General features: G+C 52.1%; 1 protein-coding gene across 1 annotated transcript in view; it reads left to right on the top strand.

Moving 5' to 3' along the window:
• LOC144605170 (uncharacterized) overlaps window positions 1–16324 on the top strand; it is a 17182-nt gene extending 858 nt beyond the window's left edge. The window contains exons 2-5 of the mRNA XM_078420251.1: window positions 5919–6028; window positions 8162–8255; window positions 10045–11996; window positions 15918–16324. Coding sequence (XP_078276377.1) covers window positions 10915–11996; window positions 15918–16017 — 1182 coding nt within the window. The 5' untranslated portion in view covers window positions 5919–6028; window positions 8162–8255; window positions 10045–10914 and the 3' untranslated portion in view covers window positions 16018–16324. The remainder of the gene's footprint in view (window positions 1–5918; window positions 6029–8161; window positions 8256–10044; window positions 11997–15917) is intronic.
• Window positions 16325–16547: the final 223 nt, after the last annotated feature.

Below are 16547 nucleotides of genomic sequence, written 5' to 3'. Positions count from 1 at the left end.
CATCCAGTGAATTGGCCTCCACTGCCCTGTGTGGCAGAGGAATTCCACAGATACACAACTCTCTGGGTGAAAAGGTTTTTCTCGCCTCAGTTTGAAATGGTGTAGGAAAATAACTGCAGATGCTGGTACAAATCGAAGGTATCACAAAATGCTGGAGTAACTCAGCAGGTCAGGCAAGTATCTAGGAGAGAGGGAATGGTGACGTTTCGGGTCGAGACCCTTCTTCAGTCTGAAGTAGGGTCTCAACCCGAAATGTCACCCATTTCCTCTCTCCTAGATGCTGCCTGACCTGCTGAGTTACTCCAGAATTTTGTGACACCTTCAGTTTTAAATGGCCTCCCCTTTATTCTTAGACTGTGCCCTCTGCTTCTGAACTCCCCCAACATTGGGAACATTTTTCCAGCATCTAGCTTGTCCAGTCCTTTTATAATTGTGTACGTCTCTATAAGATCCCCTCTCATCGTTCGAAACTCCAGTGAATACAAGCCCAGTCTGTCCAAAGCCTGATTAGCTTTTGTGGAAAGAATGGCTATTTCAGGTTGATGACCTGATGTCAAAGTCAGGAATAGTTTGACATGAAACATGTTTCAGGATTGTTGAAAAGGGTGGGGTCACAAGGAACTGCAGATGCTGAAATCTTGCACAAAAAAAACCCCAAAGTGCTGGAGGAACTCAGTGGGTCGGGCAGCATCTGTGGAGGGACTGGACAGGTGACGTTTTGGGACAGGACCCTTCTTCAATCTGCTCTCTGTGTTCAGTCTGAAGAAAGATCCTGACCTGAAACATTGTCTTGTCTATTCCCTCCACAGATGCTGCCTGACCCGCTGAGTTCCTCCAGCACTTTGTGTTCTGATTCGGAGAAGTGAGGTATTGTTTAGTTTAGAAATACAGCGTGGAAACAGGTGCTTCGGCCCACCGAGTCGGCGCCGACCAGCGATCCCCGCACACCAACACCGTCCCACACAAAGGTGGTGCGTGTCATTTCTTTGGTCAGAGGGCGGTGAATCTGTGGGATTTCTTTGCCACAGATGGCTGTGGAGGCCAAGTCAATGGGTAATCTTAAGGCAGAGACAGGTAGATTCTTGATCAGTGCGGATCAGGAGTTATGGGGAGGAGGCAGGAAAATAGAGATAGATCAGCCGTGATTGAATGGCGGAGTAGACTTGATGGGTTGAATGGCCTAATTCTGCTCCTATAACCTATGAGCTAACTTATGGAGTTCTTACTTCCAGCAGCTTTATAGGGTAACAGCACAGCTGAATTTACAATGCATTATCAGTTCTCCTCGGTAAAGTTTGGTCTGTCAATGTGCTAGACTGACTCCCCCTTTACCCCCCTCCCCGCCCCCTCCTCCCCCCCACTCCACACTCCCCCTTTCCCCCTCCTCCTCTCCCCCCCTCCTCCCCCCACTCCACAACTCCCCCTTCCCCCCACTCCTCCCTCCCCCCACTTCCCCCCACTCCACACCCCCCTTCCCAATCTTTGTACACCTCCAATCCTGGACTTTCCAACTCATTACTTTAATTTCATGTTTCACGTATCTTGTTGTGTTTTATGACTGTTGGCAGACCAATTTCCTTCCTGGGTTAAGTAAAGTTCTATCGTATCATCTTGTATCTGTCACAGAGGGCAATGGAGGACAATTCACTGGATGAATTAAAAGAGAGTTAGATAGAGCTCGAGGGGCTAGCGGAATCAAGGGATATGGGGAGAAGTTGGGCACAGGTTACTGATTGTGGATGATCAGCCATGATCACAATGAATGGCGGTGCTGGCTCGAAGGGCCAAATGGCCTCCTTCTACACCTATTTTCTATGTTTTCTATGTATGGTAAATGAGACGGTGAAAGTGTGAGGCAGTGTCGACACCACAGCCCTGGGGTGTTGATGCAGAGGTGGTTAGTGCAGTACAGGGTGATGGTTTTGAGAAGAAGTTGTAGTTTGTTGACACCACTACTCTGCAGGGGAAAAAGATCCAACTATCCACGTTGTCAGTGCGTAGGAAGGAACTGCAGATGCTGGTTTACACCGAAGATAGACACAAAATGCTGGAGTAACTCAGCGGGACAGGCAGCATCTCTGGAGAGAAGGAATGGGTGACGTTTTGGGTCGAGACCCTTCTTCTCGACACAAAACGTCACCCATTCCTTCTCTCCAGTCATCTATCCATGTTCTCCACAGATGCTGCCTGACCCGTTGAGTTACTCCAGCACTCTGTCCTTTTATTTTTGCCCCGATGATTTTTTAAGCCTCTGTACCTCTGATGTTTGCTACTGCGGTGGTCTTGTCTTGTCACGGTGGGAATGGACCAACCGTGACAGCACAAGGTGTTTGAGTTTTCGTCATTGAGTCATGCAGCGTGGAAACAGGCCCTTCGGCCCAACTCTCCCATGCTGACCAACATGCCCCAGCTACACTAGTCCCACCCGCCTGCGTTTGGCCCATGTCCCTCTAAACCTATCCGTGTACCTGTCCAAGTGTCTTCTAAATATTGTTATAGTCCCTGCCTCAACTACTCATCTGGCAGCTTGTTCCATGTAGCCACCACTAGGGGTTGCCAACTTCCTCACTCCCAAATAAGGGACCAGGTAACGTCACCGCCCCGCGCCCCACGTGACCTCACCCCCAGCCAGTGGCCACGTGCTCCCACTCTACCAATGGCGGCCGCCCGTTAGGCGAACACACTCGTCCCCGCTCCCCGAACACACTCCGTTAGCCTACACTGTCCCGGCTTACAGCGGCCAATGGGCCTAATAGAAACATAGAAAATAGGTGCAGGAGTAGGCCATTCGGCCCTTCGAGCCTGCACCGCCATTCAATACGATCATGGCTGATCATCCAGCTCAGTAACCTGTACCTGCCTTCTCTCCATACCCCCTGATCCCTTTAGCCTCAAGGGCCACATCTAACTCCCTCTTAAATATAGCCAATGAACTGGCCTCAACTACCTTCTGTGGCAGAGAATTCCACAGATTCACCACTCTCTGTGTGAAAAAAAACTTTCTCATCTCGGTCCTAAAAGACTTCCCCCTTATCCTTAAACTGTGACCCCTTGTTCTGGACTTCCCCAACATCGGGAACAATCTTCCTGCATCTAGCCTGTCCAACCCCTTAAGAATTTTATATGTTTCTATAAGGTCCCCCCTCAGTCTTCTAAATTCTAATACGGGACAAGGGCGGTCCCATACGGGACAGACCAATTTAGCCCAAAATACCGGATGTCCCGGCTAATACGGGACAGTTGGCGACCCGACCCACCACCCTCTGGAAAAGGTTGCCCCTCGGGTTCCTATTAAATCTTCACCTTTCACCTTAAAGCCTTTGTCCTCTGGTTCTTGGTTCCTGTTCTCTGGGTAAAAGACTCTGGGCATCTACTCTATTCCATCACGATTCCATACAAAATCACTCCGAGAAACTGTCTCTATTTATCAGATTAACACGCAGGCACAAAACAAAAGCAAAAATATGTTTCTGTGTTAAATCTTATTTAGTAATGTTGTGCAGCATTGTGAGATTGTTGACATAGAAGTAGACATGGAAAATAGATGTTGCTTCTGAAAGTCATGGGCAGGGCGAGAGGCGAGTGGGATTGTCCAGAGTTTGCGGTGGGGTCAGTCAGCAGTGACCTCCAGCCGTCTGGGCGTGCCGTCTGGCAGACGTCAGTGGAGCCGAGCTGGCAGACGGATGATGACTACATTGACTAAACTTGACACCACACTGTCTGCAAGCAGGGGAAACAGTGAATGTACAGCCACTCCCTCCCCCTCCCACCCTCACTTCCTCCCTCCCATCCTCCCTCCCCCCCCTCCCTCCCTCCCCCTCCCACCCTCCCCCTCCCTCCCTCTCTCCCACCCTCTCTCCCTCACTCACTGCCCACCTCCCCCGTCCCCCTCCCTCACTCCCTCCCCCTCCCTCACTCCCCCTCCCCACCATCCCCCCCTCCCTTCCTCCCCTCCCTCCCTCCCCCCCCCCCTCCCTCCCTCCCTCACTCACATCCCACCGCCTCCCTCCCTCCCTCCCCTGGAACATAAAAAGCTCAGATTTACGCAGTCTTTAAATAGAGCAACAAACTCTTCTCTGAAAATAGCAAGTTCAACGCCGACACAAGGAACTGCAGATGCTGCTTTACATTTTTTTTAAATACACAGAGTACTGGAGGAACTCAGCGGGACAGGTAGCATCTCTGGAGAGAAGGAATGGGCGACGTTTCGGGTCGAGACCCTCCTTCAGACCTGAAATGTCACTCATCCCTTCTCTCCAGAGATGCTGCCTGTCCCGCTGAGTTCCTCCAGCACTTTGTGTTTGCACAAAGTAAAATGGGAACGTCCCTATTAATGCCATGTGTAGAGATACAACGACAAGCTATGTTTACACTATCTAATCAAATAATACTCTACACATGGCCAAGCCTTGCACCGGTACAACAGGTTGTACAAGGAGATAAACCAGAGTGCAGAATATAGTATTACAACATTACGGTTACAAGCTGAAACCAGCCTCCACACCTCAACACAACCCGCCAACAGCTGGCAAATTAATTATTCAGCAGAACAAATCACAACGTGTTTATTGTCCTTAATGTCCCAAAATCTTATAGAAATGGATCTCACAGAAACATATAAAATTCTTAAGGGATTGGACAGGCTAGATGCAGGAAAAATGTTCCTGATGTTGGGGGAGTCCAGAACTAGGGGCCACAGTTTAAGAATAAGGTGTCGGCCATTTAGGACTGAGGTGAGGAAAATTGTTTTCACCCAGAGAGTTGTGAATCTGTGGAATTCTCTGCCACAGAAGGCAGTGGAGGCCGATTCACTGGATGTTTTCTAGAGAGAGTTAGATTTAGCTCTTCGGGCTAACGGAATCAAGGGATATGGGGAGAAACTGGGAACGGGGTACTGCTGTGGATGATCAGCCATGATCATATTGAATGGTGGTGCTGGCTGGAAGGGCTGAATGGCCTCCTCCTGCACCTGTATGTCTATGTTTGAGCCTCCATGCTCCTGTGTTCTGTGGCACTGCAACTGAAGCCCAACATCCCGTCAGCCGGCGTATTTACCGGTGCTGCCCCCCTGGGAGTTTGAGGATCTGTAACCGAGCACCCTCTGCTCCTCGACTCCCTCGAGTCTGACTGAGGCCGGAGCTACAACATGGCAGGAGCAAAGAGCAAAGGAGATGTGTAGGGCAACGTTTCACACCGAACCAGGACACAAAGATTGGGCAAATTGGAGGAGCAGCATCTGATATTTGGCTTGAGCAGCTTACAGCCCAGTGGGATGAATATTGATCTCTCTCACTTCAGGTAGCCCCGGCATTCCCCCTCTATCTCTCCCCCTCCCCCACCCAAGTCGCACCAGCTTCTCGTTCTCACCCAACAAACAGCTCACAATGGCCTGTTTCCTTTATCATCGTTACTTTTTTGCAGATCTTTTATTCATTGTTCTTTACCTCCCCACATCATCGTCTATATCTCTCGTTTCCCTTATCCCTAACCAGTCTGAAGATGGGTCTCAACCCGCACCGCCATTCAATGTGATCATGGCTGATCATCCACAATCAGTACCCCGTTCCTGCTTTCTCCCCATATCCCTTGATTCCGTTAGCCCCAAGAGCTAAATCTAACTCTCTCTTGAAAACATCCAGTGAATTGGCCTCCACTGCCTTCTGTGGCAGAGAATTCTACAGATTCACAACTCTCTGGGTGAAGAAGTTTTTCCTCACCTCAGTCCTAAATGGCCGACCCCTTATTCTTAAACTGTGACCCCTGGTCCTGGACTCCCCCAACATGGGGAACGTATTTTTCCTGCTTCTAGCCTGTCCAATCCCTTAAGAGTTTTATATGTTTCTCTAAGATCCAGGATTGTATAAGATGGCTGAGTTCTGAGCCTGTGATTGAGTATTGCGCTGTGTGTTTGCTTGCAGGGAGAGCTGACGAGGTGATGGTGATGCTGGGCTCCAGGGAAGGGGCAAACGCCATTGTGGACACTGGCACGGCCAAAGTGAAGCCCAGACCGACGGTCAAGCTCGCCATTGTAATGTCCACCTATCATTGTGTAAAGAATAGTGACACCCAACCAGGAAGGAACTGCAGATACCGTGGACACAAAGCGCTGGAGTAACTCAGCGGGTCAGGCAGCATCTCTGGAGAGAAGGAATGGGTGACGTATCGGGTCGGACTGAAAGTCACGGGAAAGGGAAACGAGAGAGATAGACGATGATGTAGAGGGATATAGAACAAATGAATGAAAGATGCAAAAAGCTAACAGCTAACAACGGCCTGTTGCTTTTATCATTGTTACTTGTTTTTTTTTTAGAGATACAGCGCAGAAACAGGCCCTTCGGCCCACCGGGTCCGTGCCGCCCAGCCCATTAACACTAACCTACACCCACTAGGGACAATTTTTACATTTGCCCAGCCAATTAACCTACAAACCTGCACGTCTTTGGAGTGTGGGAGGAAACCGAAGATCTCGGAGAAAACCCACGCAGGTCACGGGGAGAACATACAAACTCCGTACAGACGGCGCCCGTAGTCGGGATGGAACCCGAGTCTCCGGCGCTGCATTCGCTGTAAGGCAGCAACTCTACCGCTGCGCCACCGTGCCGCCATTTGCATATCTTTCATTCATTTGTTCTCTATATCTCTACATTTCTGTACAGTATATCTCTCATTTCCCTTTCCCGTGACATTCAGTCTGAAGAAGGGTCTCGACCCGAAACGTCACCCATTCCTTCTCTCCAGAGATGCTGCCTGACCCGCTGAGTTACTCCAGCATTATGTGTCTATCTTAGGTTTAGACCAGCATCTGCAGTTCCTGCCTGCACATGACCAATAAATCAATGTTCTACTCTGTAAACCAGTGCACAGTGAAGCAGGCCAGCGTAGGTTCACCGTGCAAAGTCAATAGACAACAGGTGCATGAGGAGGCCATTCGGCCCTTCGAGCCAGCACCAGCATTCAATGTGATCATGGCTGATCATTCTCAATCAGTACCGCGTTCCTGCCTTCTCCCCATACCCCCTGACTCCGCTATCCTTAAGAGCTCTATCTAGCTCTCTCTTGAATGCATTCAGAGAATTGGCCTCCACTGCCTTCTGAGGCAGAGAATTCCACAGATTTACAACTCTGACTGAAAAAGTTTTTCCTCATCTCCGTTCTAAATGGCCTACCCCTTATTCTTAAACCGTGGCTCCTGGTTCTGGACTCCCCCAACATTGGGAACATGTTTCCTGCCTCTAACGTGTCCAACCCCTTAATAATCTTATACGCAGTAGTGTGGGTCTGAGGGGGTGGTTGGTGTGCAGGGTGGTTATGGAGCTTGATGGCTGTTGGAAGTCTCTCTCTGCCCCCCCCACCTCACCTCCCCACCTCCTGTCCCAGTAGCCAATGCAGAACGAGGCACTGTTGCACGCACTGGCACAGACTCACTGTCACTCGATGCACACAAAGGCAATTGATGAGAGACAGTTGTGAACCTGTGGAATTCTCTGCCACAGAAGGCAGCGGAGGCCAATTCACTGGATGCTTTCAAGAGAGAGTTAGATTTTGCTCTTGGGGCTAATGGAATCAAGGGATATGGGGAGAAAGCAGGAACGGGGTACTGATTGTGGATGATCAGCCATGATCATATTGAATGGCGGTGCTGGCTCGAAGGGCCGAATGGCCTACCCCTGCACCTATTTTTCTATGTTTCTAACTCTTATTAATGTGCCCAATGAGTTGTATGTTAAGGGGAAAGTTGTCAAATGATGATATTTTTGAGCTAACAAGAAGAGGCAGAGTGCTGGGGGAACTCAGCGGGCCAGGCAGCATCTGTGGGGTGGGGGGGGGGGGCTGGACAGGCGATGTTTTGGGTCGGGACCCCTCTGAATGGATGGACGATGCTTTATTGTCACATGTGACTGCAGGAATGGGGAACTGATTGTGGATGATCAGCCATGATTGTATTGAATGGCGGTGCTGGCTCGAAGGGCTGAAAGGCCTACTCCAACACCTAATTCCTATGTTTGTCTGAAGAAGGGCCTCGACCCGAAACGTCACACGTTCCTTCTCCCCAGAGACGCTGCCTGTCCCGCTGAATTACTCCAGCATTTTGTGTCTATCTTGGGTTTCAACCAGCGTCTGCAGTTCCTTCTGACATATTTCCCATGGTTCTTTGTTACAGCCTTTCGTGGAGCGGAGTGGATTGGCAGTCCCCATTCCAACGGTGCAGGACCCGGCTGTGTACGGGAAGATTCCCAGAACGATGATTGTTGCAGGTAAGTAGGTGCTCCCCAGGTGTGTTGCCACCACTCAGTGTGGTCTGCAGCAAGGGTTGGGTGGGGGCAATGTAACAGGCAAGGGTCTCGACCCGAAACGTCACCCATCCCTTAAGGGAAAGACATTGTGGCCTTCCATCACAGTGAGGAGAGGACTGGAGGAGACTCACTGTGATGGATGTTTCTTTGATGGATGTTTCTTTTTTTTGTGTGTTTTTGGGGTTGGGTGGTTTGAGTGCCTGTTTGATGCTTTTATTGTTGGACTGTGTTTTTGGGGGTTTTGGGGTTGTGTGATTTGAATGTCTATTTAATGCTTTTATTGTTGGACTGTGTTTTGGGGGTTTTTGGGGTTGGGTAATTTGGGTGCCTGTTTAGTGCTTTTATTGTTGGACTGTGTTTTTAGGGGTTTTTTGGGGGTGTAATTTAATGCTTATTTAATGCTTTTGTTGTTGGACTGTGGGTGATTGAATTAACATTTTGTTCAAGATGGCCGCGCCGTTGTGTTTGGCTGCCTGCCACTGTATGTTTCTTTTTTTTTCCTAGTCAGATGTGCAGCACTTTGGTCAACGTGGGTTGTTTTTAAATGTGCTATACAAATAAATTGACTTGACTTGACTTGACTTCTCTCCAGAGATGCTGCCTGTTCCTCCAGCATTTTGTGTCTGTCTTCAATTTAACAGGTAGTTTGAACACCTGAGATGTCTACAGTACCAGGGTGGCAGACAGAGCTCACCTGTAGCAGGGTGGCAGAGTTCACCTGTACCGGGATGGCAGAGCACCTGTAGCAGGGTGGCAGAGCTCAGCTGTACTGGAGTGGCAGAGCTCACCTGTACCAGGGTGGCAGAGCTCACCTGTACTGGGGTGGCAGAGCTCACCTGTACTGAAATGGCAGAGCTCACCTGTACCAGGGTGGCAGAGCTCACCTGTACTGGGATGGCAAAGCTCACCTGTACTGGGATGGCAGAGTTCACCTGTACCGGGGTGGCAGAGGGGTTGAAGGGGGGCTAGCATCAAATGTGGACCATTGGAGCGGGATGGATGTGACCTGCCACAACATGGAGACAGGCCCATCTTGCCCATGCCAACCAACATGCCCCAGCTACACTAGTCCCAGCTGCCCGCGTTTGGCCCGTACCCCTCTAAACCTGGACATGCACCTGTCCACATGTCTTAAATGTGTTATAGTCTCTGCCTCAACCATCTCCCTCCACATACTCACCAGCCACTGTGTGATAGGTTGTACCTCGGGCTTCTATTAAATCTCCCCCCCCCTCGCCTTAAACCTACAGTATGTCCTCTGCTTCTTGATTCCTCTAGTCTAGGTAAAAGACTGTTCATTTACCCGAAGACAGACACAAAATGCTGGAGTAACTCAGCGGGTCAGGCAGCATCTGTGGAGAACATGGATAGGTGACGTTTCACAGAGTGCTGGAGTAACTCAGTGGGTCAGGCAGCATCTGTGGAGAACATGGATAGGTGACGTTTCACAGAGTGCTGGAGTAACTCAGTGGGTCAGGCAACATCTGTGGAAAGAAGGAATGGGTGATGTTCCACCTGAAGAAGGGTACCCATTCTTTCTTCTCTCCGGAGATGCTGCCTGTCCCGCTGAGTTACTCCAGCACTTTGTGTCTATCTTTGGTTTAAACCAGCGTCTGCAGTTCCTTCCTACATAGAATCGAGCCAGTTCCCTAAGGTTGTGCGTGGATTCTAGGAGTAGATTTAGGCCATTCGGCCCATCGCTTCTACTCCACCGTTCAATCTGGTGAGTGTTTGTGCTTGTCTGTTGCAGGCAGTGAGGGGAAGACCAGTGTGGAGCAGCCCAATGCTGGAGGCCAAGGCAACGCAGTGTTCAACGATGCTGATGACTGGATTCCCCCTCCCCCATCCATGGCCCCCCCTCCCCCCCCAACCATGGCCCCCCCTCCCCCTCCCCAAGCGGTGCCCCTCACCCAGGACCCACCCCCGCCCTACGAGCTGCCCATCCCCCCTCCCCCCAGCATTGCCCCCCCACCTCCACCCCCGCCCCCTCCTGTGGACCCCTCCCCGGGCACAGGGGGGCCGTTTCACAAGGCGCCCCCTCCCACGCTGCCCCCCAGTGACTACGCTGTGGCCCCAGGGCCCGGACACCACCCGCGGGGGGGGCTGATTAAACACCCCCGGAAACCGCCCCCCCCTCCGCCGCTGCGGGACACACGGACCCTTCCCGCAGCCCCCACCCCCCCCTCCCACAGCCCCCACCCCCCCTCCCGCAGCCCCCACCCCCCCTCCCACAGCCCCCACCCCCCCTCCCGCAGCCCCCACCCCCCCTCCCACAGCCCTCACTCCCCCTCCCACAGCCCCCACCCCCCCTCCCACAGCCCGGGGTCCTGGCCCCCCCGTGTCCAGGCCCCTCGCCCCCACCCCTCCCCCGCTGATCCCCTCCCCCTCCCCCGTCGCCTCCACCTTTAACCCGCGGGCCAAGGCCAAACTCTTTGGGGTGACGGCGCCCGGCGAGCGGCCGGAGGTTGTGGGGGACGTGGAGCACGGGGCCCGGTCGCTGCTGATCCTGCAGGAGGCGGGGGCCGGGACCAGGACCAGGATCCCTCGCGCGGTCCCAGCGGCCCCCAGCACCGACGCCAGGGGCCCGACCGATGCCCGGCCCCAGAAACCTGCCCGCAAGATGCAGCAGAACAAGGCGGCCCCCAATGGCCGGGTCCCCCCCCTCCCCATCGCCCCCCCACTCCCCCCCCCACACCCCCCCTCTGTCCCCAACCTCCCCTCCATCCTGCCCACCGACTACCCGGTCCCCGATCACCCCGACGGCCAGCGGTTCCCCAGCACTGAGGCCGCCCCGACCCCCCTCCAAGATCGCCCCAAGCTACGGACCCCCTCTCCCCCCGCACAGACCCCCCCAACATGGGGAGACGACCCTGGAGCCCTGGGCCCCGACAGGCTGACCCCCCCGCCCGCTCGCTCTGGGACCCCCTCGCCCCTGGCGCTGCTCCTGGCGGCTAAAGATCGGGACCGGAGCCGCTCGCGCCCGGCTACGGTCCCCGACACCGGCACCCCGGCCCCAACCCCAGCCCTGTCCAAGGGGGGCACCCGTTATATCAGGACCACCAACCCCAACTCCTTCCAAGTGGCCCCCAGAGCCGTCACTGCCGCCGTCGTGCACGGGGCCCCTCCCGGAACAGACGGGGCCCCTCCCAGCGCAGGACCCCCCTGCGGGCCCCCCGCCCAAGCAGCTGACGAGACCGACATGGCCTCCCTCCTGCTGCCCCCGCCCCCTCTCTTCAGTGACGAAGACTTTGAGGAGCCGGAACCCGCCCTGCCCTTCCTCCCCCCGCCCGCAGAGTTCTCCAACAATGAGGACCCCGGGCCAGAGGCAGCACTGACCGGCGGGACGGGACTGGGGCCCCTCCCTGCCGCCATGGACCCTCCAACGCCCAGCGCCCAGGACAGCACGCCCAACACCGTCCACATTAGCCGGCCCTCCATCAATCCGTTGGCTTCCTTCTCCAACTGGGCGGGGCAGAAGCCGCTGATCGCCCCGAAGCCCAACAGTACCAACCTGAACGGGACCCCAGCGAAGGCCCCCAACGCCGGCCAGCCACTGCCCGATGCCACGTGGCCAGCCCACGCACAAGCAGGCCCCGAGACCGGACTGGCCACAAACAGCCTGCAGGCCAAGACCAACGTCATGGGGGAACTGCGGTCCAAGGTGCAAACACTGAGCACCCAGTCACAGTCGGGCTCCAAGAGGTGAGTGCTGTCCCGCCAGCAGAGCCAGCCTGAGGGATAGCAGCAGAATAAGGCCATTCAGCCCATCACGTCTACTCCGCCATTCAATCACAGCACGGTGATGTAGCGGGTAGAGCTGCTGCCTCACATCGCCGGAGACATGGGTTCCATCCCGACTGCGGGTGCTGTCTGTACGGAGTTTAATAGACAATAGGTACATCGAGCCAGCACCGCCATTCAATGTGATCATGGCTGATCATCCTCAATCTGTACCCCGTTCCTGCCTTCTCCCCATATCCCCTGACTCCGCTATCCTTAAGAGCTCTATCTAGCTCTCTCTTGAATGCATTCAGAGAATTGGCCTCCACTGCCTTCTGAGGCAGAGAATTCCACAGATTCACAACTCTCTGACTGAAAAAGTTTTTCCTCATCTCAGTTCTAAATGGCCTACCCCTTATTCTTAAACTGTGGCCCCTTGTTCTGGACTCCCCCAACATTGGGAACATGTTTCCTACCTCTGAAGTGTCCAACCCCTTAATAATCTTATACGTTTCGATAAGATCCCCTCTCATCCTTCTAAATTCCAGTGTATACAAGCCCAGTCGCTCCAGTCTTTCAACATATGACAGTCCCACCATTCCGGGAATTAACTTAGTAAACCTACGCTGCACGCCCTCAATAGCAAGAATATCCTTCCTCAAATTTGGAGACCAAAACTGCACACCGTACTCCAGGTGCGGTCTCACTAGGGCCCTATACAACTGCAGAAGGGACTCTTTGCTCCTATACTCAACTCCCATTGTTATGAAGGCCAACATTCCATTGGCTTTCTTCACTGCCTGCTGTACCTGCATGCTTCCTTTCAGTGACTGATGCACTAGGACACCCAGATCTCGTTGTACGTCCCCTTTTCCTAACTTGACACCATTCAGATAATACTCTGCCTTCCTATTCTTACCACCAAAGTGGATAACCTCACACATCCCCGTTCTCCCCGTGACCTGCATGGGATTTTCTCCGAGATCTTCGGTTTCCTCCCACACTCCAAAGACGTGCAGGTTTGTAGGTTAATTGGCTTGGTATAAATGTAAAATTTGTCCCTAGTGAGTGTAGGATGGTGTTAGTGTGCGGGGATCGCTGGTCGGCGCGGACTCGGTGGGCCGAAGGGCCTGTTTCCGCGCTGTATCTTTAAACTAAACTAAACTAAACTAAATCTATCTTTTCCACTGGTGGGAGAGTCTGGGACCAGAGGGCACAGCCTCAGAATAAAATGACGTTCCTTCAGAAAGGAGATGATGAGGAATTTCTTTAGTCACCCAGTCATAGAGTGATACAGTATGGAAATAGGCCCTTCAGCCCAACTTGCCCACACCGGCCAACATGTCCCAGCTACACTAGTCCCACCTGTCTATGTTTGGTCTTTAGCCCTCCAAACCTGTTCTATCCATGTACCTGTCTAACTGCTTCTTAAATGTTGGGATAGTCCCAGCCTCAACTACCTCCTCTGGCAGCTTGTTCCATACACCTACCACCCTTTGTGTGAAAAAGTTACCCCTCAGATTCCTATTAAATTTTTCCCGCTTAAACCTATGTCCTCTGGTCCTCGATTCACTTACTCTGGGCAAGAGATTCTGTGCATCTACCCAATCTGTTCCCCTCATGATTTTGTACACCTCTATAAGATCACCCCTCATCCTCCTGCGCTCCAAGGATTAGAGTCCCAATCTACTCAACCTCTCCCTGTAGCTCACACCCTCTAGTCCTGGCAACACCCTTGTAAATCTCCTCTGTACCGTTCCAGCTTGACAACATCTTACCTGTAACATGGTGCCCAGAACTGAACACCATATTTTAAGTGCAGTCTCACCAACGTCTTATACAACTGCAACATAAACTCCAACTTCTACACTCAATACTCTGACTGATGAAGGCCAATGTGCCAAAAGCCTTTCTGACCACCTTATCTACCTGCGACTCCACCTTCAAGGAACTATGCACCTGCATTCCTAGATCCATCTGCTCTACAACACTCTCCAGAGGCCTACCATTCACTCTGTCGGTCCTGCCCTTGTTAGACTTCCTAAATTGCACCATCTCACAATGAAAAGCTTGTGTTGCGTGCTACGCAGTCAGCAAAGAAACAATACATGATTACAATCTATCTATTTACACTGTACAGATACATGATAAGGGAATATCGTTTAGTGCGAGGTAAAGCCAGCAAAGTCTGATCAAGGATAGTCCGAGGGTCACCAATGAGGTAGATAGTAGTTCAGCACTGCTCTCTGGTTGTGGCGGGATGGTTAAATTGTCTAATAACAGCCGGGAAGAAACTGTCCCTGAATCTGGAGGTGTGCGTTTTCACACTTCTGTACCTCTTGCCCGATGGGAGAGGGGAGAAGAGGGAGTGGCCGGGGTGAGACTGTTCTTGGTCATTGTTTCAATATGGGTGGTCCAGGAGAAGTTGTTGGTGATATTAACTCCCAGGAATTTGTTTAAAACCATCTTCACTCCACCACATCAAGCATACTGGGGAATGTGTACTGCTGCGCTTCCTGAAATCCATCACTATCTCCTTTGTCTTGCTGACTGAGAGAAAGGTTATTGGGTCAACTCCAGGACATGAGGTTCTCAATCTCCTTCCTGTACTCTAGTCTCATCATTATTTGACATCCGGCCCACAATGGTGGTGTCGTCTGCAAATTTATGATACGATAGAACTTTATTTATCCTAGGAAGGAAACTGATCTGCCAACGGTCATAAAACATGAAGGTATTTATTCACAAAATGCTGGAGTAACTCAGCAGGTCAGGCAGCATCTCGGGAGAGAAGGAATGGGTGACGTTTCGGGTCGAGACCCTTCTTCCGACTTATAAAACACGAGCTACACGAAACATGAAACTAAAGTGCCGAGTGGAAAGGATTGGGGATGGGCAAAGATTGGGGAGGGTGGGCGGGGGAGTCAGTCTACCCCACGACAGAAGGGGGGGGAGTTGTACAGTTTGATAGCCACGGGGAAGAAGGATCTCCTGTGTCGTTGTGTGCTGTGTCTCGGTGGGACCAGTCTGTTGCTGAAGGTGCTCCTCAGGTTGGCCAGTGCGTGTCATGCAGGGGGTGGGCTGTATTGTCCAGGATGCTCCGCAGTTTGAGGAATTTGAAAAGTGAATGAGATGTGTAAGTGGCCGCACAATCGTGGGTGTAACGTTGTAAAGAAGGGGCTGAGATCTTTGCCGAGCACCAGTGTCGATGATAACCGTGAAGGATGATTTGTCCCCTATCCTCACTGGTTGGGGTCTGTTGCCCAGGGTGGTGAATCTGTGGGATTCTTTGCCACAGAAAGAAGGCTGTGGAGGCCACGAGTCAATGGATATTTTTAAGGTAGAGATAGATAGATTCTTGATCAGTACGGGTGTCAGGGGTTATGGGGAGAAGGCAGGCCTGGAATTTAGAAGGATGAGAGGGGATCTTATCGAAACGTATAAGATTATTAAGGGGTTGGACACGTTAGAGGCAGGAAACATGTTCCCAATGTTGGGGAAGTCCAGAACCAGGGGCCACAGTTTAAGAATAAGGGGTAGGCCATTTAGAACTAAGATGAGGAAAATCTTTTTCAGTCAGAGAGTTGTGAATCTGGAATTCTCTGCCTCGGAAGGCAGTGGAGGCCAATTCTCTGAATGCTTTCAAGAGAGAGCTAGATAGAGCTCTTAAGGATAGTGGAGTCAGGGGGTATGGGGAGAAGGCAGGAACGGGGTACTGATTGAGAATGATCAGCCATGATCACATTGAATGGCGGTGCTGGCTCGAAGGGCCGAATGGCCTCCTCCTGCACCTATTGTCTATTGTCATAGGTCAGCCGTGATTGAACGGCTGAGTGGGCCGAATGGCCTGATTCTGCTCCTGTCACACATATGAATTGATGAAACCTTGTGATTTTGTTGCAGCGTGCAGAGCAGCAAATCTCAGTCTCACGGAAAGACGTTCACAATCCGACCGGGTGCCAAACAGCCCATGACAGTGGTGGAACCGTCGAGCATGAAATGAGCGGCCAGCGTTTCACGTGAACAGTCCACGTATCGGTCTGTTAACCGAAGGGATTCTGCAATGACTTTAATATCCTCGTCCACCGGGGATTGAAAATCCGTCTGGATTTAGTTTCTTCGTGGAATGCACGCACGCGCCGGGCACTCCCAGCTTTAGCCACCGATTGTATTGAACTGAGGATCATCTAAAGCCTATGTTTTGTGTAGCGAGGAACTGCAGGTGCTGGTTTAAACCGAAGATGGACACAAAAGGCTGGGGTAACTCAGCGGGACAGGCAGCATCTCTGGAGAGAAGGAATGGGTGACGTTTCTGGTCGAGACCCTTCTTCAGACTTCTGATGAAGAAGGGTGTTGACCCGAAACGTCACCCATTCCTTCTCTCCAGAGATGCTGCCTGTCCCGCTGAGTTACTCCAGCTTTTTGTGTCTATCTTAAGCCGATGTTTTGGACAGGTATGTCTCTCAGAAGTAACTTTCTGCACACACTTTATGTTGTCATGTTGTATAATATACAAACACTTAATCTACGTGT

The sequence above is a fragment of the Rhinoraja longicauda genome, chromosome 24 (assembly GCF_053455715.1).
Source record: "Rhinoraja longicauda isolate Sanriku21f chromosome 24, sRhiLon1.1, whole genome shotgun sequence".
Taxonomy (NCBI): domain Eukaryota; kingdom Metazoa; phylum Chordata; class Chondrichthyes; order Rajiformes; family Arhynchobatidae; genus Rhinoraja; species Rhinoraja longicauda.
The sequence above is the reverse complement of the archived record's forward strand: the minus strand, read 5'-3'. Positions and strand labels throughout refer to the sequence as shown.